Source organism: Trematomus bernacchii, unplaced genomic scaffold (assembly GCF_902827165.1).
Source record: "Trematomus bernacchii unplaced genomic scaffold, fTreBer1.1, whole genome shotgun sequence".
In the NCBI taxonomy this organism is placed as follows: domain Eukaryota; kingdom Metazoa; phylum Chordata; class Actinopteri; order Perciformes; family Nototheniidae; genus Trematomus; species Trematomus bernacchii.
Window position 1 is genome coordinate 614,915 of NW_022987552.1, and position 21,801 is coordinate 636,715.

The 21,801-nt window shown below is 40.5% G+C and overlaps 3 protein-coding genes across 16 annotated transcripts in view; 2 read left to right on the forward strand and 1 right to left on the reverse strand.

Moving 5' to 3' along the window:
* Positions 1 to 5,771, forward strand: part of LOC117477161 (collagen alpha-1(XII) chain-like) — a 67,119-nt gene extending 61,348 nt beyond the window's left edge. Inside the window, exon 9 of the mRNA XM_034123789.1 lies at positions 5,478 to 5,771. Within this exon, the coding sequence (XP_033979680.1) occupies positions 5,478 to 5,527 (50 nt within the window). The 3' untranslated portion in view covers positions 5,528 to 5,771. The remainder of the gene's footprint in view (positions 1 to 5,477) is intronic.
* Positions 1 to 12,319, reverse strand: part of LOC117477162 — a 120,355-nt gene extending 108,036 nt beyond the window's left edge. For 10 of the 14 annotated variants that reach the window (XM_034123797.1, XM_034123798.1, XM_034123794.1 and 7 more), the window contains exons 1-3: positions 12,165 to 12,319; positions 10,727 to 11,059; positions 10,315 to 10,587 (exon numbers count right to left, since the gene is read on the reverse strand). In XM_034123797.1, the coding sequence (XP_033979688.1) occupies positions 10,315 to 10,587; positions 10,727 to 11,059; positions 12,165 to 12,225 (667 nt within the window). In that variant the 5' untranslated portion in view covers positions 12,226 to 12,319. Of the gene's footprint in view, positions 1 to 8,124; positions 8,994 to 9,691; positions 9,721 to 9,805; positions 9,893 to 9,973; positions 10,022 to 10,314; positions 10,588 to 10,726; positions 11,060 to 12,164 lie in introns of those variants that run through there. The other 4 variants (XM_034123800.1, XM_034123795.1, XM_034123804.1 and 1 more) reach the window with 4 other exon arrangements.
* Positions 12,320 to 21,411: 9,092 nt separating this feature from the next.
* The window catches only part of col12a1b (collagen, type XII, alpha 1b), a 149,761-nt gene continuing 149,371 nt past the window's right edge, over positions 21,412 to 21,801 (forward strand). Inside the window, exon 1 of the mRNA XM_034123809.1 lies at positions 21,412 to 21,555. The gene's annotated coding sequence lies outside the window, so the exon portion shown is untranslated. The remainder of the gene's footprint in view (positions 21,556 to 21,801) is intronic.

Consider the following 21,801-nt stretch of genomic DNA (forward strand, 5'->3'; position numbering starts at 1 on the left):
CAGGAAATTATGGATACACGGATCGTGTTCAAATCAATAGGCACGCAATGACTCTAAATAATAATGATCACGCCATCAAACATAACTGACGTACATTAACATTTGGTGTAAATATTTTTTTATAGCTAAATAGTTTCTTAAAAATACTTATTTTTTTATCATGCTTATATATTTTCTTTTTGATTTTGTATCTACTTTAAAGAGGGTTTCATCCTCCAATTCTATTTTATCTAGGGTGTCCACGGTCCTTATAAACTAGTTAGAGCGGAGCACGACTCCTGACTTTTCCCTGTGTTTTTTTTTATATATATCTGTTGTAATTTATTGTCTTTTATTGTGATTGTAGTAATGTGTTTTTATTACATGTACAGCACTTTGGCTCGACCAAAAATCGCTTTTAAATGTGCTTTATAAATAAAACTTAATTTGATTTGATTTGATCGTGTTTTATGGCAACAGCCTATGGTGAGATCTCAGATTTGGCGTAGAACTGTTGAGGCATGGACCGGTGATATACAAGCGAAGTTTGGGGGACGATCGGACCATGTCCATTGGAGTTACAGTGACATCGTGTTTTATGGTGAGGGATGCGTTTCCATGGAAATGGCATATGAGGACACCCCATAATTGACGTAGAGCTGTTGAGGGCTGGACCATTAACCATTATCTGAAGTCTGCTGCTGTTTTATGGCGAGGTATGCGTTGCCATAGTAACACCACATTACGTAACATCAGATTTGATGTAGAGCTGTTCAGGGCTACAGTGTTAACCATCATATGATGTTTTGTGGCGTTCTGAGCATGTCAGTTGGAGTTATGACATCATCGTGTTCCATGACACAGGTGTTTATATTTGAGCTAACAACGTTATGAAACACCTGCGCTTGAGCCCAGAGATCAAAGGTTTCCATGGTGATGTGTGGGAGACATTTGGCGCAAGGTGTAGTTAAAAGAGGATTTGAAGGTTCCTCCCATTGAGTTACATGTTCAAAAAAGAGTTTACAAAGCTGGATATTTCAAAAAGTGTAAAATATTTCGAAAAAGTTGAAAGTTTCCCATTATGTGCTGAAAAGGCTGAATAGTTTGATATTTGAATGGTTTCTGTAGCTGAAAGTATGCTGAAGTTATTGAGAGCCAAAGTATTAGGTGAAACTAGAAAATGCATTTTCTGTAGAAAATGCGTGCGAATGCTGTAAACTGTGAACATTTGTGGCTGAATTTAGCTGAAAATGCAGAAAAAGCTGAATATTTTATTAGCTGAATGGTAGCTGCTTTTAGCTACAGAGACCAAATAAGTGTGTTGCTGAACTTAGCGGAGAAATGCAGAAAAGTGAAATGATTTTAATCAAATTGTTACAGCTCAAATGCATTTCAATGACTGTTGAAAACTTGAAAGTGAAATGTTAAACTTGAAGAGTAGGAAAAATAGTGAAGAAGCTTAATATTTAAAAGAAAATGTTTAAAAAAGTATAAACAACAACATGTATAGCCTCAATGTCCTGAAATAGCTGCATAAGTTAATAGTTGAATGGTTTATAGCTGAAAGTAGGCTGAAGGAGTTAGATATTAAATGTAAGTAGTATTGAATGAATGTTTACAAACACCTGTGTGTGTAAGCCCTGAGATCAAAGGTTACCATGGTGACGATGTTATTAAACACCTGTGTACGTGAGCCCAGAGATCAAAGGTTTCCATGGTGATGTGCAGTAATCAGTGAGAGGAGAGCCTTTCCATTGATCTGAATGAGAGATAAACCTCTTACATTTGAAAGTTTTGTTGAAGAACTGTGGCAGATATCGGTGACATTTCAACGCGGGAAGTGTCTCAGGACCCTGACGAGCATCTGAGTCTGCTTTTTATGTACTTTCGGGTCAATAATGTGGCCTTTTTGGCAGATTAACTAAAGGTGTGCGGCTGCTGCTGTGAGGAAAGATCAGGCTGTATTTACAATGGGCCTTAATGGAGGCATGTTGAACGTTTTTGTCACTTCATGCACTCAAGAGGCATTTTGTTTAATTATTTTGCTCAATTTTTTTGTTTTCCAACCTAGGAGAGGTTTTCCTACGTTTTTCATGAAAAAGTATGTCTCAGGAGTGTAGGGTTTGGGAATTATGGCAAGTTTAAAAAAAAATATGAAGGCGAATTTCAAGCCCTCTCCACTCTAGCTGTGACATCACTCACACTAGCCTTAACGATTGAGTTACATGTTAAAAAAAGAGTTTAAAAAGCTGAATATTTCAAAAAGTATAAAATATTTTGAAAAACTTTTGTAAGTTAGTGCCCATTTCTGATTGTTTAAACGTTTCAGACAAACACAAATATAAACAAATTTAACCTCACAAAGAAGAAAAACAAATCTGGGCTGAAAATGTCTTTAAATAAATTATCTGAATCTAAATGTAAATTATTCAAGCTCATATTTCATCACCACATACTTTGTACTTCGCTTCGTGATGCGAGTCATCTCCCTCATCATTTTATATTAGTACATCAGACGTGCACAGTGGCCAACATGGGCATTACATGTTAGTGTGTCGAAATAACTTCTTATTGCGCACATTTATCCAAAAACTTGCTTTGAATTTGATCAACATTATATTTGATATGCAATGTTGCACTCCAACTAAACTATGCTCTGAGGCCCAATGGTGGGGAATAGCTGCTGTAAAGTGTGTTACATACCTATAACATAAATTCTTCCTTTGAGACTGCAAGCAACTGAACCAGTGCAGGCGATCTGCATGGGGGCAACCTCGGTCCACATCGAGTGTTTAGGGTTGTACACCTGAGGTCTGTCTCGTCATCATGCTCTAGAACGGCTCCACCTACCAGGACAGGTTGACACAAGCATAATAAGTGGAAAAACTGCAAATATTTTAGTCAAAAAGCACAACCTCAGGAAAAACGTTCATGTGTGTAGTCTGTGTTTCCTACCAATAACATAGAGCAGTCCATCAAGGGCCACCACAGCGGGGCTCGTGACGGCCATCTTCACAGACTCCGTGAACTGCCAGGAGTTGGTGTGAGGGTTGTAGCACTCCACTGAGTCCAGGAGGGACCGCCCTTCCCACCCCCCCATTGCATACACAAAGCCATCCAGTGTTGCCAGGCCTGAGGGGAAGATTAACCAAATCAGTAATCACGTTTTATATAAACATGACAGATATTTACCCCACATGTTAGGGTTAACTTAATTAAGAGCTTCGATGTGTCATGGCTCAGCGGCGGAAACAAAACTGAACTTATGCGTGTAGTCTCTTTCTACACTGTAGAAAAACAATTCTTATCTTTTCGGGTTGGGTTCCGAACTCTATCGACTGTGTTACATTTCAAATGAGGCCAACTTTTAGTGCCTGGGAGGCAGAGTATATGATCTGCAGCCATGCCGCACCTCAGTGTCGTGTGTAATGTGCTGGCAGAGGAAAAGAGAAAGAGGTGTAGATTGTTCCATACACACTGAGTCAAGGTAACGGCATCCCACAGTGGTTCCAAGTCTGGTAGCAGTTTCCATACTCGACATACAAACTCAATACAACACATGTAGACAAAATGCAAAGCTGGCGTTCTTACGTTGTACACAAGTGACAGGCTGAAGGTAGTGGTGATGTGTTTGAGAGTCGAGAGGAAGGGAGGGGGTTTACTTTGTGTGACGTGTTAAATATTAAGAGGTGAAATTACATTTTCTTAAAGTGGACCTATCATGCTATATTTAAATGATATATTGTAGGGCCATACCTATATAAGGTATATTTATACGTTTCTGTTTTCAAAATACCAAACAGATCATGCATTTTAGCCATGCCTCATTTCGCTCAATTTGCTGTTCTCCAGCCCTGTTTTTGCAGGGGGCTGATTCTGTGAGCTGCAGCTGACCACGCCCCCTGCAGGAGAGGGGAGCGTGCTCTGATCAAGTCAGAAAAGGGGGAGAAAAATAGATCTCCGTCCTCCGTGTTTTATTATATTATTATATAGAGTCGTTATTCATTTGTTTTAAAGCTCAATAAATAACAAAGAAGACCTTTGACCGGCACTTTTCTAATTTTGTCTGGAAGATTTAAACTTTAACGGACATCTTGACCGGCGAAAGAAAATCTAACTGAAACTCTGCCGCACGGTCCCCTCGTTCCTTGGAAGAGGCGGAGAGGTGGGTGTTTGTCATCTGCTGGTGGACTAACCGGAGAGAATTACAGTGCTTGCCTCGACGGGGAGGGATTGCATTGAATTACAGCAACAGGAGCAAACGCTTGCCTCGGGGAGGGAGAAAAAAAGCCACAGCGGAGAATAAACAGAAGGGTAACCATGGTAACCATGCGCGGGAAGTCTTCTTCGCTGCTTTTGTGGCAGACTACAGCGCCACTTACAGGCCTGGCATATGTACTACAGCGTCTCCAGCGCTTTCGAGCGGCAATGGCCGGCGGTCCTTCAGCAGCAGGCGGTCCTTCAGCAGCAGGCGGTCCTTCAGCAGCAGGCGGTCCTTGGCCTCAGAGATCAGCTTCTGGCAGGCCTGGTTCTCCTTCACCACATCCAGAGACTCGATCACATCGTGGAAGTAGTACGGGCTGATAAGAGACAGGCGGATGTGTTCAAGGACCTTTGAGGAAGGATTAGAAAAAGAGAACAGAGACAAACAGACAGCACCTTGACTGTCAATTCACGTGTTAGATAAAACCGACAATTTAAAGATTAGCCGGTCATCACTTATTTTCAGTAAGTTAGTTGCTGTTCAAAATTGCCATGTGTAAAAGTCGCAGGAGAAGCAACACGACGGAGAGAGGACCTGAGACTGCCTGTTAGTTAGCGGACTAATTAGGCTAGCGAATCATAGCAGCCGATATCTCTCTCTGGAGTCATACTATCCTTCGTTTCAGCAGAATACATACCAGGCACAGACAGGCGATATAAACAGGGCTGCACATAACTGGTGCGCAGGTGCGCATGCGCACCCCCCGCCGAAAAAGGAGCCCCGGATCATTTGAAAAAAGGCGCATTTGCACACCAACATTGAGAGAGAGAGAGAGAGAGAGAGAGAGAGAGAGAGAGAGAGAGAGAGAGAGAGAGAGAGAGAGAGAGAGAGAGAGAGAGAGAGAGAGAGAGAGAGAGAGTATGCATAAGAACTGGTAAGATAGCAAGGTTCCCACACATAGACTTTACTTGGGCGGGCCGCCCAGGTATATTAACGGCCGCCAAAGTATAATTCGCCCCCCCGTTCATAAAGTCAAGTACCCCTCAAAAGGTCCGGTTTATTTCATTTTAAGGATGCGCACCAAGCAACATCTCCAGGTGCTCCTTTGAGAACCAGGGCAAAAAAGTTATGTGCACCCCTGGATATAAAGCATTCAGCAGTTGTAAAACATAATACCTGTTAGACACTGTTACGTGCCGTGTTTTTTTGTGTGTGTCTCTCTCCCCCTCTCCCCCTTCTTCTTCTTCTTCTCTTTTTAATGTGCCCCTCTCTCCCCCTGATTGTCTCCCTCCAGGTGCAGCCTCTCCCTCAGGTGCTCCCAATCCCCAATCAGGGCCTCCATAAAGGACCTGAGGAAGGCTGCAGTCTCTCTCTTCCTTCTCCTCTGGCTCCATGTGCAGCATGTGTGGGACCTGTTAGGTTAACCTGTGTTTTATTCATTGTTAGCTGTGCTCCAGTTTACCTTTGTGTATTGTTTACTTTGGTCACTTTCTTTTAGGAGAAAGTTGTTCTTAGTTGACCTTAAGTTTGCTTTGCAAATTGGCTGGTGAGCCTCTTTTTCTTTTATTAATTAAAACATCACCTTGTGGCTTCACAAATCAGTTTCCTCTCCTTTTTTCTCTCGCCCGGCTATTTTATATTTTGTTACTTCCCTTTGGTACCCCTAGTCCAGGAGGGAACGTACTGTAACAGACACAATCGTGACCACAACAGTACAAGCCCACCCTCTGCAGTCACAGTTTACCGCCAAACGGTAACGGCAGGGGCTGCTTCTCACTTCGGTTAAGAAGCTTCCAACGCCGCTGTGTGGACGGGCCGTGAGAAGCAGCCGCAGCCAGGGCTTTAAAGCCTCTCACCGGAAGTCCCGCCCACAGCTCAAGAGCAATCACCCCCAAGTACTTCCGGCTATGTGTAAGTTCCCAAGCTGAGAAAAAAGTGGAATGTTTGGAATGATAACCAAAGTCTTTAATGCATTAGTTTTACTATTATATGCAATACGTTACTTTAAAGGTCCCATGTCATGCTTTTCCGGTTATTACCCGTCCCCTTGTGTGTTATGAAGCTTTTTCTGCATGTAACCATCTGCAGAGTCACAAACCCTCAAAGTACACCCTGTAGCGAGTAAAACTCTAACACAGAAACAACCTGGTCTCACCAGAATGCGTGACTCCACCACGACTCCTTAACACCGCATTGCGTGGTGGAGTCACGAACTTTGCTACATTTACGTGTCTGCACCACGCAAACAACCCCAATGTAAAGTGAATGAGGCTCCTTTGTCGTGGTGCACACACGCATTTCTACAACGTCCCGCAGTGAGCTTTTATTCTATAAAACGTTTTTAAAATCTACTTTATAGCTTGTAGTAACTCACGGGAGGCTTCTTTTATTTTATTTGTATTCATAATAATTTTTATTTTTCGTCAGAATGTATTATGGTGCATTATTCACCAATGTTTGTTCTCAAAAAACAGTGCATTGTGTGTAATACAACCTGTGATTTTTATTAAATTAGTTAGTTTTTAAGGAAGGCCAGAGCTTCAGCTGTGTCAAATAGATTGTTCCCTTTAGTTAACATTATTTAAAAGATAATTATATTCCGATTTGATCATGTCCCCTATCAATCCCAATCTATTTGACACAGCTGAAGCTCTGGCCTTCCTTAAAAACTAACTCATTTAATAAAAATCACAGTATAAATATTAGATGAACATTGAAATATAATGCAGTTCATTACAGACACAAAGTACAGCCTCCAAAGAGACCATAGATCTGAATCATCACCTCTTTGTCGCCGTCCCTCCCTACAGGCCGATCATGCAGGCTGCATGGGGCCTCACATTGCGCAGGGGGCCTCGGCTTATGAGCTCGGCTTGTGCGCAGTTCTCCGTGCACCCCCGTTTCCTGCTTTTTACCTTTACCTTATGATTTCACTTTAATGCACTACTTCATGAACTTATTTCAATTCTTTATCACTTTGTATGTCTTAAGTGTGCTGTTTGTTATGATGTGCATCTACAGTAAAGCCTTTGAATCTTTAGCATTTAGACAAACACTCACCTGAAGAAGAGGAGGAGGTCACGTGGTGTGATGAAGAGGAATTGCAGCATCAGGTGTTCTTAATATGCAGTCTTTTATCTTGTATCCCTGCATCTGTAAACTCAGGTGCATTACAGGTACAGTCAGGTTCTTTAAGAGTGTATCGCCCCCTAGAGGCCTGGAGTGGAAATACAGTTGGAAACACAGGTCTAAACAGCTTTTATAATAAAAGAAAATACTATTAAAAGTCCTGAAAATAAACCATACGGAAGTGAAAATATAAGATTTAAGCAACATTTATTTAAAATAAAAGTGTTGATTGTGCAGTAAAGTTGATTTTAACCCACGTTACTGATGAAAACTCGACAGCAGGAAGGTCTGTTTTGATTTCTTTTTAATATATAGAATATAAAATCTTCCTCCAGTGACAAACCATAAGTAAAACATTTGATCGTAAAAGAAAGAAACACAAAAACCTGAGGGTGGTGCTGTCGAGCTGCAGTGTATTAACACACACACACACACACACACACACACACACACACACACACACACACACACACACACACACACACACACACACACACACACACACACACACACACACACACACACACACACACACTTTAAGAAACACACACTTCCTCTATGACGCTCTGATGCACTCTCCAGGAACGCTGAAGAGTACGTAAGTCAAATCAAACTGTATCACTTTCTTTGTTGCCTCATACCTGATCCCAGGATATCACCACAGCTCCACTAAATGTGCAACACCTTCCTTGGCTCTGACACAAACTGTATGTTGTTTATAAAGTGAGAGCCAGGGCAAAGAGAGGTGTTCAACCCAACAAAGCGTTGTGTTGTCAGTGTGTTGGAGATAGAGAGAGAAACACAACTCATTATAACATTGATTAAAAGTACTCTTTTTATTTGGGTTATATATCATTAAAGCCGTAGTAAAAAAAGGAGTAACATATTCCATTGGGACTTAAGCTAATTAAAACATCCTAAGATACTGGAGGCATTTCAGCTTTAGGAATACATATAGAGTAAAAAGAGAGTATAGTAAATATATTGTATAGACTATTGATCAGATATATACAGCATGTGCAGCAGTTACAGTAGGCAGTACAGGTATATATACTGTAGGTATAAGTAAACGCTATGATAATTATAAGACATTATATGAATCATTAATTGAAAAACGAGATAAAACCATTATTAAAGTTATTAAATCGACACTAGGGTGAATGAGTTCCCCTAGAGAACACAATTAACAAAAACATTTTATGGATCATTTTACAATTTAAATATTTTATGAATTCAACCCAACACTTGTATGTTTGAACATGTGCAGCAGTTACAGTGAGAAGTGAAGGTATAAGGTGTGAGTACAAGTACTGCTAATATTGAGATGTTATATACAGAGACTGTAGACTATAGATCAGATATATAACTATGTATGGGAATGTGAGAGCATACTTAAAGGACGTGAAATCAGAAATGAATGAATATAATAAGCTTTGTTTCCTATCATATGGAGGTGAGTTTCTGAAGGGCCTCTCATGGGGCTCAGGTGTTCTCAGTCATCAGAAATGTTCCAATGATCTCATGGTTCTCCTGTTTTCTCCTGTAGAATATGAGGAGGTGATGTTTGACAGCATGGACTCTGAGGGGAGTTGATGTTGTTGATCAGTCACACAGAGGCAGAAGCCCCTCCATCGTTTTCATAGTTCACCTCATCTTCATCTTCATCTTCATCATTCTGCTCCTGTCACCATGGAACAGAGACATGGTGAAAACACAGAGCAGAGCTGGAAAGTAACTAAGTACATTTACTCAGTTTTGTACTTCAGTATATATTTTAAGGACTTTACTTGACTATCATCAGTTAATGCTACTTTACACTTTAACTGCTCCTTATTCTGGAGCTTAATGTTGAACTTTTTACTCGTCTTCATCCATTCATTTTTATTACACATTCTTGCTTTAACATCTTTTATATTCCTGTTTTTATTTTCTATTTATTTCATTCTTAAATTGAACAGAAATCACCATCTATGATGTATTATATGACAAATATAACTAGTTAAGCTACCCAGTAGTATGTCAAGTACTTTTAATAAACCATACATTGCAAATGGAAGTGATACACATTAAAACATCACTTATTATAATCATATATTATATTATTACATTCTGCATAATCAGTACTTTCAATGTAGGTATATTTGTATTATTAATCATATTTATATATTAGAGTATTTCTACATTGTAGTATTGCTACTTTTAATGAAGTACAATATCTCAGTACTTCCTTTAGTGCCTTGCTCAAGGGAACCACAGAGATACTTCATTTCAACACAACATGCACACTTTACTCCTTTGTTGAATCTTCTGCCTGTCTTATAATCACAGTTAAATGAAAATAATAAATATTACAAGCTATTATTTTATATTTAAACTCACAAGGTTTTTTGTCATCCGTTTTTTGCCCCCTGAAAAAAACCAAAAAGACAAACATGTTGACTTCAGCTTCCAACGGTTTACTTTTTCTTTTCTCTTGAATCTATGAACCCTCACCTTTAGCTCTGGTCCAGATGTGGACTGTAACCACGGTGATGATGAGAGCTGCTAACCCCACAGGCACCATGATGACCCACCACACAGCTGGAAAGAGAGAAGTCCCAAGTGTGAAATATAGTCACAGGTTTTTAGCTGTTAAATGTATTTCTTCTCTTCAGTCACTACCTGGTCCTTTTTCTTTGTTGTTGTTTTCAGATGTCCATTCATGAATTGCTGGTGTTCCAGTTGAAAAAAAAAATGACAAAATGATGTGACGTCAAAACCTCAAATCCCCAAAAGCATTATCTGTGATTAAATGTGTGATAAGTGATGTTAAACAACTCATTATATTCTAACCTGGTTTCTCAATTAAGAGCTTCTCTTTTTTATCATAACCATCTGTCACTTCACATTTCAGAAACTCATTCAATCCCTGATAAATGTGAGATGTTGAAAATGTGTTGTTTCAGTATATTCTTATAACAAGACTGTTAGAAGTGATTTGAAACAGCTCAACATGTTCTCACCTGAGGACTGAGGGCTGACGGGAAACAGATGAACTTCTCCTGTGTAACCATTACTTACATTACAAGTAAACAACTCAAACCTTGTTGTGTAACTAAAGAGAGAAGTCAGAAATGTCACAGAGGCAGAGCAGGAAGACTGTGATGTCTTTATCTCTCTGTGATCTTTATCCACATCTTGACCCTGAAGCAGCCACTTCACTGGGTGTGTACACCGTCCAAATGTCTCCACAGAGCAGTTTAACGTCACCTCATCATTGTCCAGATGTCCAGTCACTGAAGATGGAGATATTGTGAGAGAAAGACAACAAGACTAACATTAACTTCATCACTGTAATCATTATTATTATAATTATAATGATTCAGTATATTGCTCTATAGAGACAGTTTAAAACCTTATGATGTAAATACTCACTGGTAACAACAGACAGATAAACACGAGATTCCGGACCTTGATGTTCTCCTGATTTGTTGAACTGTTTGCAGGAGTAAGCACCAGCATCCTCCTCTGTGACCTTCTTTATAACCAGAGAACAATTCTCTGTAACATTCAGTCTGTCTGATTTAGCTTTGGGATCTTTGTGAATCTGTCCGTCTTCAAACAGCGTCACTGCTGCTGTGTATGGTGAATCATAGAAGAGCCACTTAGTACTCTCACACTTATCCTGATCATCTATCACATTGTCAAAAGGCAAAGTGACTTCATCTCCAGCTCTGACAATGCGGGAGTATCGTTTCACATCTGCAGCTGTTGGGGAAACAAATCAGAAATAAATATAGACGTCATAAATGCTGACAGAATAATGATTTATTATATAAAAAGGTAAAGAGTTAGAGTTCTGGTTGATCTGTTTAATGAATCATTTAACGACACATTCAAACCAGAGTTAATTACAGATCCACATAACTAACTGAAGTGTTCATAGTGAGTGTGACGATCACTTTAAAGAGTATTGCTATGTGGGTTTTAGTGACCAAGAGTTCACTAAAGTCACCACGTTACAAACACAACTCATCATTCTCAGTTAAAGGAACAGTACGTAGTAAAGTACCGTTAGTGATATTAAAGCTGTTTTATTTCATGTAATTGGTAAATGGTAAATGGACTGTATTTATAAAGCGCTTTATCCAGTCTTTCACCCCCTCAAAGTGCTTTACATACAACAAGTCACCCATTCACACCCAATGCATACAGAGCAATGTGCCCCTTGCTCAATGAAGGGGTTAGAGCCATTTCCCTTTCATCATTATGGTTTGAATGTTTGTCTTATTACTAAAAGGCTTTAGAGGAAACTCTTAACTATTTATTTTTGTGAGTCACACTACGCTTTAAAAGATGTTAGTTTAAGTCTCACTTATTTGCTGTCGGATATGACGTGCATGTCTATATGTCTATATGTCTATATATGGCATGACATTGGTTCACAGCTGAGGGTGTGATTAGACAGGAAGCGGTAGAGTCTTTTGACCGTGTTCTTTTTGTTCTTTTTGTTCTTTTTTGATACGGAGAACTTTTAGTTACTTTGAAGCGAGGAAGTTTGTCTTCATGTTTGTATGTCGCCTTGATCAAAGAATAAACCTGATGTGATTCAACGCTACAACGATCTCTGCAAAGTTAGTTTGGAAGCAAAGAGAGGCGCGTCATAACCCACAACCCCGATAGAGGAAAGTGGATATTAAATGTAGAAACTGATTCAAACTCCACGACAGAAGGTATCATTCACACACCGTTCCCCATTGGGAGCGACTTGGGGTTTAGCATCTTGCCCAAGGATACATCGATTTCAATTGAAAGACGCCCTCACTAGCTTTCATTAACAGTCGTAAACAGTGTGTGTTCTCTGCATCCTCACCTGGAAAGTGGAGCAGCAGCATCAGGAATGAAGACATCATGATCCTTCTGAATTCAGACATCGTGCTTCTCTCTCGGTCTCTGGCTCTCGACTGTCAGAGTCTCTCCCCGGCTGCTTCTTTAACAAGAACTCAGTACCGATGATAACAGCAGGTAAGCGACAGAAAAGGGGAAGTTGAACGTGGGAAGATGTTTTCTGGTTCCTCATTTCACCTCCAGTGTTTTTCTTCCGAAAACTGAAGGAGAAGTGTTTCGATGTGAAATGGGGTTACACCAGCAGCTCTGAAGGTATGACACCATATAGAAAACCTCAGGCACGTATTCAGCTGAACAACAGAGGAATAATTCAGGCCGATATGAGACGGATCAGTTTGAGCTGACATCCAGTCACTGTGGAGGACCGAGCCAAACTTACATTGAGACACAATCTGGATGTTTATTTTAAGATGACTGCATTCCCAGGCCCTGTGTGTCTCAACACCAAGTGCAGTATGTGGAAAAGATTTGCCACTGTTTCCATCTTTGCTGAATCTGTTTATCTTATTGAAAAATACAGCATGCACTTGTCACCCTAGAGCAGCGGTGTCAAACTCAAGGCCCGGGGGCCAATTCCGGCCCGCGACTATATTTCATGTGGCCCCGCAAGAGCTTGCAAAGAATATAATATGTTTATTATACGGTTGAATGCCGCTTTACAGAGGCACGTTGTCCATAAACTACATGTCCCACAATGCATCTCATTTTGTGACGTGCACACTGGAAGAGACTTGCTATTTTTTGCCCTAGACTTCTGCTTTTCAATATAATACATTATTTTATATATATGATATATTTATATATAGTCTTAAAGTTTTGAACTGGCTTTTAATACTAGTTGAACATAACATTTTGATATTTGTATGTGTTTTTATATGTTTTTAGTTATTGTGCTTTGTATTATTGTTTTATTATTTTACTCCTATTGTGTTATTTTATATTTGTTCCCTGTGCAGCACTTTGGTCAACTGAGGTGGTTTTAAATGTGCTATATAAATGAATAAAGATTGAGATTGAAAGTAACGACCGGCCCTTTGAGTGCAACCATAATGCTGATGTGGCCCACGATGAAATTGAGTTTGACCCCCCCGCCCTAGAGGACTCGATACAAAGGACAAACTGGCACAAATCCACGGCTCCACGTCTTCTACCTTCTTCTGGCCATCGCATTTTTAGCGAGACGTTGGAAGTAAAACGAGGTGAATGTAAAAGGGGACATACAATATATATATTAATGCTGTGTGGTTTACATTCTTATTGGCTAGTTTCTCTGAGTTATAGCTCAACATGATTTAAGGGGCGAGCAGATAAGAAGCACACACATTTGTGTATAAAGTTTAGACACATTAAAGAGGCCCTATTGTGCTTTTGGGGGGTTTCCCTCTCCTGTAGTTTGTGATACAGGTTTGTATTCATGTAACTGGTCTGCAAAGACTAACATATCTGTGCTTTTCGCCCCCCCCCCCTCCCCCCTGCCTGAAATGCCTCCATTAGACTCCTTTGTTTACTTACTGAACACAGTGACATCACTATGTTACACTCATGCTTCTATTGGCTAGCGCTCCAACACATTGTACGTGATAGGCTAAGGGGCGGGCAGGGCCGCCTTAATGCACGGGCTGACCTGGGCTGAAGCCCAGGGGCCTACGGAGATCGGGGGCCTATCATGAGCCAATAATAAAAAATAAAAATAAATTTAAATTCTTTTTTTTTTTTTTCGGGAGTTTAAAAAAAATCTTAAATAAACAAAGTCTTGGATTTCAGAAAATGAAATCACACAATAAATACATTTTTGAAGCTTGTAAAGGGAAGAAGAAAGCTCTCCCTCGCCACTCTGCTGTCCCACAGCGCCGCTTCCCCTCCCTCCGCTGAAATTATGAATGTAAGGCGTATAGTAATCATAGATAACACGGCAGGGTCCGTTACAGTCCGTCCGTTGATCTGATTTCAAATAAACAAAGTCTTGGCTTTCAGAATATTAAACTTGTTTCGGCAAATTCAGATGATAAATACAACTTTGAAGCTTGTAACGGCATAATTACAAGCGGAGAACGGAGTAACTTGACTTCACAGCAGGCATAACAACAGCCAGCGTTTCTCGTGAGTGTTTTGCCCGGGAAACAAACACAATACACACAAACGCAAAAATACACAAACACACACACACACACTCGTGAGCTTCCCCCAGACCAGTAATCCAAACAAAAATATCTTCCCTCCGTACTATTTTGATCATTTGCTAATAATCAATCAGATCAATGGATTCCAGAGATTTTTCTCAAAAATGATGACTCCGTAACAGTCAGTGGGCACCACTTAACAGCCAATCAGAATGAGAATATGTTTAACATGTGACTTATTCAAATTGCAAGTGATTGAGTGACAGATGAAGGTTGTTTAGGACAAAATGTCGGAGAAGAAAAAGTTTGAGAGTGGCGCTCGGAAAAGGAAATTGTTGAGGGAAAAGGAGTTTCGAGACAAGCAGCTATTACAAAAAATGCCGAAGCTTACAGGTTATTTTAAACCTGTAGGCCAGGATGAGGAGGAAGGACAGATTAGTTCTGTACCGGCAGCGGTGCCGGCCGTGGGGGCCTCGGACCCAAGTAGACCGTCTGGTTCTGATAGCGATGGAGTAGCGGGAGAGGAAAAACAGACAGGAGCGACATTATCTGTTGGAGGAGATAGAGAGGACGACGAGGACTTGCTACGTGGAGGGGAGCCAACGGCAACCGGACAAATACATGAGGGAGGCCCGATACGTCACTCATCTGGAGGAGAGGACCAGGCGCTCGTAGAGCAGAGTGGAGAAGTGCGATCACAGAGCCTGCCGAGGCTATAAATGACTTTGATTTGTTGTTTAAATAGGGGGCCTACAAAACAGCCCCAGGGCCTGATGGCAGGTTAAGGCGGGCTTGGGGGCGGGACATCTCTAAGAGGTTGACCAATCACAACAGAGCCGGCCAGCTAGCCAATCAGAGCAGACTGGGCTCTGGTTTCAGACAGAGGGTGAAAAGAGGTGCTGCAGCACAGGCAGTATGAGCAAAATAAAGAGCTTTTTGAACATTAAAGCATGGAGACATGTAGAGACACTACATACTGATATACACCTGAACATCAGCAGGAGAGGACTCTTTAAAATAGAGACACTACATACTGATATACACCTGAACATCAGCAGGAGAGGACTCTTTAATGTAGAGACACTACATACTGATATACACCTGAACATCAGCAGGAGAGGACTCTTTAAAGTAGAGACACTACATACTGATATACACCTGAACATCAGCAGGAGAGGACTCTTTAAAGTAGAGACACTACATACTGATATACACCTGAACATCAGCAGGAGAGGACTCTTTAAAGTAGAGACACTACATACTGATATACACCTGCACATCAGCAGGAGAGGACTCTTTAAAGTAGAGACACTACATACTGATATACACCTGAACATCAGCAGGAGAGGACTCTTTAAAGTAGAGACACTACATACTGATACTCACCTGAACATCATCAGGAGAGGACTCTTTAAAGTAGAGACACTACATACTGATATTCACCTGAACATCAGCAGGAGAGGACTCTTTAAAGTAGAGACACTACATACTGATATACACCTGAACATCAGCAGGAGAGGACTCTTTAAAGTAGAGACACTACATACTGATACACACCTGAACATCAGCAGGAGAGGACTCTTTAAAGTAGAGACACTACATACTGATATACATATAATAGCATCAAAGTGAGAGAACAGCAAAACATGTGAGTCCCTCTAGAGGTGGATCGTGAAAAAGGGGCAGACATGTTGGAGAGTTACTGTATTCTGAATACTTACAGTGTGGGCATAATGAAAGTTTTGTAAAGTTCGTATTACTGTTTTTTCTTTAATATAATTCAATGGAGTATTGCTTTTTCTTCAGTACATTTGATTGTTCTGTATTTTACTAAATAAAGTGATCTATTAGCCTTTCAAGAGTGCAGATGTATCTATTTGTGTGGTTTTTCCTAATATGGCTTTCTCTAAACATCAGGTGTGTTCTTAAAGTACACAGTTTCACTAGTGACTCCACTGATCAACAACACTGCCTTTTGTTATCGCTGCATATTCATTTATATATTAAGGTATATTGATATCCACCCCCTGCTGTTATTTATAAAATATATATATTCTATATTACTACATGTACACCACTCTGCACCGTTCTGCTTTTTGCTCTTACCTTGCATCAGAGGGTAAAACCTCCAGAGCTCTGCTGCTGCTGTTAACCACATTCTCACAGAAACACTTCTCCTTCAGTTCTCAGAAGAGAAATAAAGAAGCAGCAGGAGAGGACTCTTTAAAGTAGAGACACTCCATACTGATATACAACTGAACATCAGCAGGAGAGGACTCTTTAAAGTGGAGTCACTAAATACTGATATACACCTGAACATCAGCAGGAGAGGACTCTTTAAAGTAGAGACACTACATACTGATATACACCTGAACATCAGCAGGGGAGGAGTCTTTAAAGTAGAGACACTACATACTGAGATACACGTGAACATTATCAGGAGAGGACTCTTTAAAGTAGAGACACTACATACTGATATACACCTGAACATCAGCAGGAGAGGACTCTTTAAAGTAGAGACACTACATACTGATATACACCTGAACATCAGCAGGAGAGGACTCTTTAAAGTAGAGACACTACATACTGATATACACCTGAACATCAGCAGGAGAGGACTCTTTAAAGTAGAGACACTACATACTGATACACACCTGAACATCAGCAGGAGAGGACTCTTTAAAGTAGAGACACTACATACTGATATACATATAATAGCATCAAAGTGAGAGAACAGCAAAACATGTGAGTCCCTCTAGAGGTGGATCGTGAAAAAGGGGCAGACATGTTGGAGAGTTACTGTATTCTGAATACTTACAGTGTGGGCATAATGAAAGTTTTGTAAAGTTCGTATTACTGTTTTTTCTTTAATATAATTCAATGGAGTATTGCTTTTTCTTCAGTACATTTGATTGTTCTGTATTTTACTAAATAAAGTGATCTATTAGCCTTTCAAGAGTGCAGATGTATCTATTTGTGTGGTTTTTCCTAATATGGCTTTCTCTAAACATCAGGTGTGTTCTTAAAGTACACAGTTTCACTAGTGACTCCACTGATCAACAACACTGCCTTTTGTTATCGCTGCATATTCATTTATATATTAAGGTATATTGATATCCACCCCCTGCTGTTATTTATAAAATATATATATTCTATATTACTACATGTACACCACTCTGCACCGTTCTGCTTTTTGCTCTTACCTTGCATCAGAGGGTAAAACCTCCAGAGCTCTGCTGCTGCTGTTAACCACATTCTCACAGAAACACTTCTCCTTCAGTTCTCAGAAGAGAAATAAAGAAGCAGCAGGAGAGGACTCTTTAAAGTAGAGACACTCCATACTGATATACAACTGAACATCAGCAGGAGAGGACTCTTTAAAGTGGAGTCACTAAATACTGATATACACCTGAACATCAGCAGGAGAGGACTCTTTAAAGTAGAGACACTACATACTGATATACACCTGAACATCAGCAGGGGAGGAGTCTTTAAAGTAGAGACACTACATACTGAGATACACGTGAACATTATCAGGAGAGGACTCTTTAAAGTAGAGACACTACATACTGATATACACCTGAACATCAGCAGGAGAGGACTCTTTAAAGTAGAGACACTACATACTGATATACACCTGAACATCAGCAGGAGAGGACTCTTTAAAGTAGAGACACTCCATACTGATATACAACTGAACATCAGCAGGAGAGGACTCTTTAAAGTGGAGTCACTAAATACTGATATACACCTGAACATCAGCAGGAGAGGACTCTTTAAAGTAGAGACACTGCATACTGATATACACCTGAACATCAGCAGGAGAGGACTCTTTAAAGTAGAGACACTACATACTGATACACACCTGAACATCAGCAGGAGAGGACTCTTGAAAGTAGAGACACTACATACTGATATACACCTGAACATCAGCAGGAGAGGACTCTTTAAAGTAGAGACACTACATACTGATATACACCTGAACATCAAAAAGCACTGATGCAGATTAAGCAGAGCCAGCGCAGAGTATCGGACTATGCCATTGAGTTCAGGACCCTTTCAGCAGATAGTGGCTGGAATAGTCTAGCCGAAAGACACAAAGAAAGGTTTAAGAATGTGGCACTACTGCCTCGACACCAAGGGGACACACCAAGCCATCGTCCCGCCTGGAGACATCCTGCTGATGCTCCTCCTGAAAGAAGAGTGCTCCCAAGTGTCTCAGAGGAGCCCATGCAGTTGGGTCGAGCAAAGTTGACTCCTGAGGAACGTCTTCGGCGCATTCAGGAGGGCAGGTGTTTTAGAGGAGAGAGAGGGGAGAGAGGGGAGAGAGGGGAGAGAGGAGAGAGTCGGAGAGATGGGAGAGAGAGGGAGAGATGGGGGAGGGAGGTTCCGAGGAGAGAGGGGGAGAGATTTCTCTTTCGTCGCTCTTTTCTGAGTAGAGAGGTTTCTCTCTTTTTCTTCTTTTCTCTCTTCTTTCTAGGGGATCTTTTTTTGAGAGGGGTTCGTGCTCATGATTCCGCGTTTTCTTTTTTCTCTACGAGATGGGACTAGAGAGGTCCTTATTTTTCTTGTCTTCTTTTCCTCTTGAGCTCTTTTCCTGCTTTTTCTTTTTTTCTTCTTCCTTTTTTCTCTGAGGCTTATCGTTTGAAGGGGAGTACAAAACTGCTCTTGGTGGTGCTCGACCTCAGGCTGCGGAACCTCCTCCCTAAAGGCAGGAGGGATGAAGAGGATGAAGAGGCAGTTGGAGGGATGAAGAGGATGAAGAGGCAGGTGGAGGGATGAAGAGGATGAAGAGGCAGGTGGAGGATGAAGAGGCAGTTGGAGGGATGGGAGGGGTCACCCACAATGCTGAGTGTTCTGCAGGTGAGGCGGGTGCTGTAGGCCCAGGAGAGATGGGAGTGAGGCACCGATGTGTGTGAGTGAGAGAATTGAACTGAGCGTGCAGAGGAGACCCCCCCACACTTAACACTTTATACTCATGAATAAAACCCTGATTAGCGTTTAGGAGTCTGCTTTCTGGAAATGGTATTCATTTACGTTATGACTTTGAAATGTAAACTACTAAGGTTTGAAAATGGAGTGTTTACTTGAACAGGGGATTGTTTTAGTCATACTGTAACTGCCTGGAACAAATACAAATATTCCTGTTCAATTTGATCAATAACCAGCAAATTGTGTCCGTGTTTTCAGCCACCAGGGGGCGCCATTGTCATGATTTAACTATTTAAATGTTAATGTTTCTGGTTTTTAGCCAAATAGTCATAAATGATTGAGACTATTCACAATGTTTGGGGTGCTTCAACACATTTGACCACTTATTTAAATACTTGTTAGGATATATAAAGTTTATATTTTAAATGATAACAGACGTGTTGGTGTTGCTTTTACACATTTGTTGGCACTAACACAAATTGCGTTATGATTTTAAAGGCAATTCTGGAGCAATTTTGACAAAAATATCACAGAATGTATGACTGCAACACACTTTAGTGGTGCTGTTATTAGTTTTATAGTAAAAACAAAATAAACATATCTCTAGGTATTTGTAAAAAAAAAGACTTTATTGATCTGCAATCCAGCATTTAGAGACTTTTATGCACTTTAACACAGTTCAAAGTTACACATTTTGGAGGTGCCTTGTCCACATTTTGGGGGAACTGTAAATGTTTTGTATTATAACAAACATATTTGGGGTTAAAAGAAATTAAATATAAGTAGGATGAATAAATAATAGGAGACCCAAATCACATTTTTAGGATCTATTTCCAATTTGGATCATAACCTTGTGAGATTTCAGATTTTACATTTGATCTCACATTTCTAACTGTATGTATGTCCCTTTCTGTTCAACTCGGTACAGAAGTACTGTTTTAGATTTGGTCATGGTTGACTTTCTTGGGATGATTTTAATTGTCATACATTTGTGTTTCCTCCTAATCAGACCCGGCTGAGGAACTTCTGCTCCGACCCTGAAACCCGGAATGATTCATTACAGGGGGGAAAGTCTGAGTTATGGGGGGTTTAGTTTACCAGACTGTGTCATATTTTCCCTTTGATTCACCAAATGAAAAAGGGGGTAAAAGCCTCAGTCATCCCCCCTCTTCCCAAAAAAGCAGATCTCCTGTCTCCTTGTGGCCGAGACGCACAGAAGCCCTCCATCACCGGAAAGGAATGCAGAGAACTATGTAGAAGTTTCCGAGTCTGTGTGTGTGTGAGTGTGAGAGAGAGTGTGTGTGTGAGTGTGTGTGTGTGTGTGTGTGTGTGTGTGTGTGAGTGTGTGTGTGTGTGTGTGTGTGTGTGAGTGTGAGAGAGTGTGTGTGTGTGAGTGTGTGTGTAAGCACTTTCAGAGGTTGCACATCATTTTTTGTCTCGGCTGCATGTCGTAAGAGCAGCCTTGGGGAGTACCGGATAAAAAAGTCCTGCATTCAAAATGTTACTCAAGTAAAAGTAGAAGTACTCAGATCTTGTACTTGAGTAAAAGTAGAAGTACTCAGATCTTGTACTTGAGTAAAAGTAGAAGTACCAGAGTGTAGGAATACTCTGTTACAGTAAAAGTCCTGCATTCAAAATGTCCCTCAAGTGAAAGTATAAAAGTATTCTCATCAAAATATAGTGAAAGTAGCGACAGTAAAAGTAGTCATTGTGCAGATTGGTCCATTTCAGAATAATATATATGATATGTTTTATAATGATTGATCATGAAAGTGTTCTCAAAGCTGGTAAAGGTGCAGCTAGTTTGAATGACTTTGTATACTGCAGGGTAGCTTGTGGATTTACTCCAAGTGGAACTAAAGTCTGATTTAACACTTGATTATATTTCACATCATTCATCCACATCTGTAAAGTAACTAAAGGTATTAAATACATGTAGTGGAGTAACAGTGCACCATGTACCTCTGAACTGTAGTGGAGTAGAAGTACAAGTAGCTCAAAATTGTACTTAAGTACTTAAAAACTACTTAGTTACTTCCCGCATGTTTAAAGTAACCCCCCCAACGCTGCGTAACAGCGCTGGGAGGGTAACTCTAAGGAGGGTTACTCCCCCCTGTTAAGTACCAGATTGAGTGCAGATTCGTTCCATTTGGAAAGAGGCTCGCCGACACGTCTGGGAACCAAGAAGCTCTCCGGATCATTTCTCTCTCCTCAGGCTGAGGGTCTGCAACAGAGAGATTACTACCTTTTTAATTTTTAATTTCGTTAAACCAACCCAGAGAGATTCTACAGTCTTCTCCATAGGTCAGTCCTGCAATATCTTTACGTTTTTCTTCCCAGTTGAATTATTTTGGTGCTTTTTAAGACGCATACATGACGTATTTCTTGCAGCTTTAAGGTGGTTTTAGTCCTCAATTTTACTAGTTTTTAATATTCCAGTTACCATCCAGTTTAATTTGGAGTATTTCGAGGAACGCGTGGACTATTCCTTGAAATCGCGGTGCGTAATTGCGCACGGAGCGAGGATTTGACGCTCGGTTTTTCTGAACT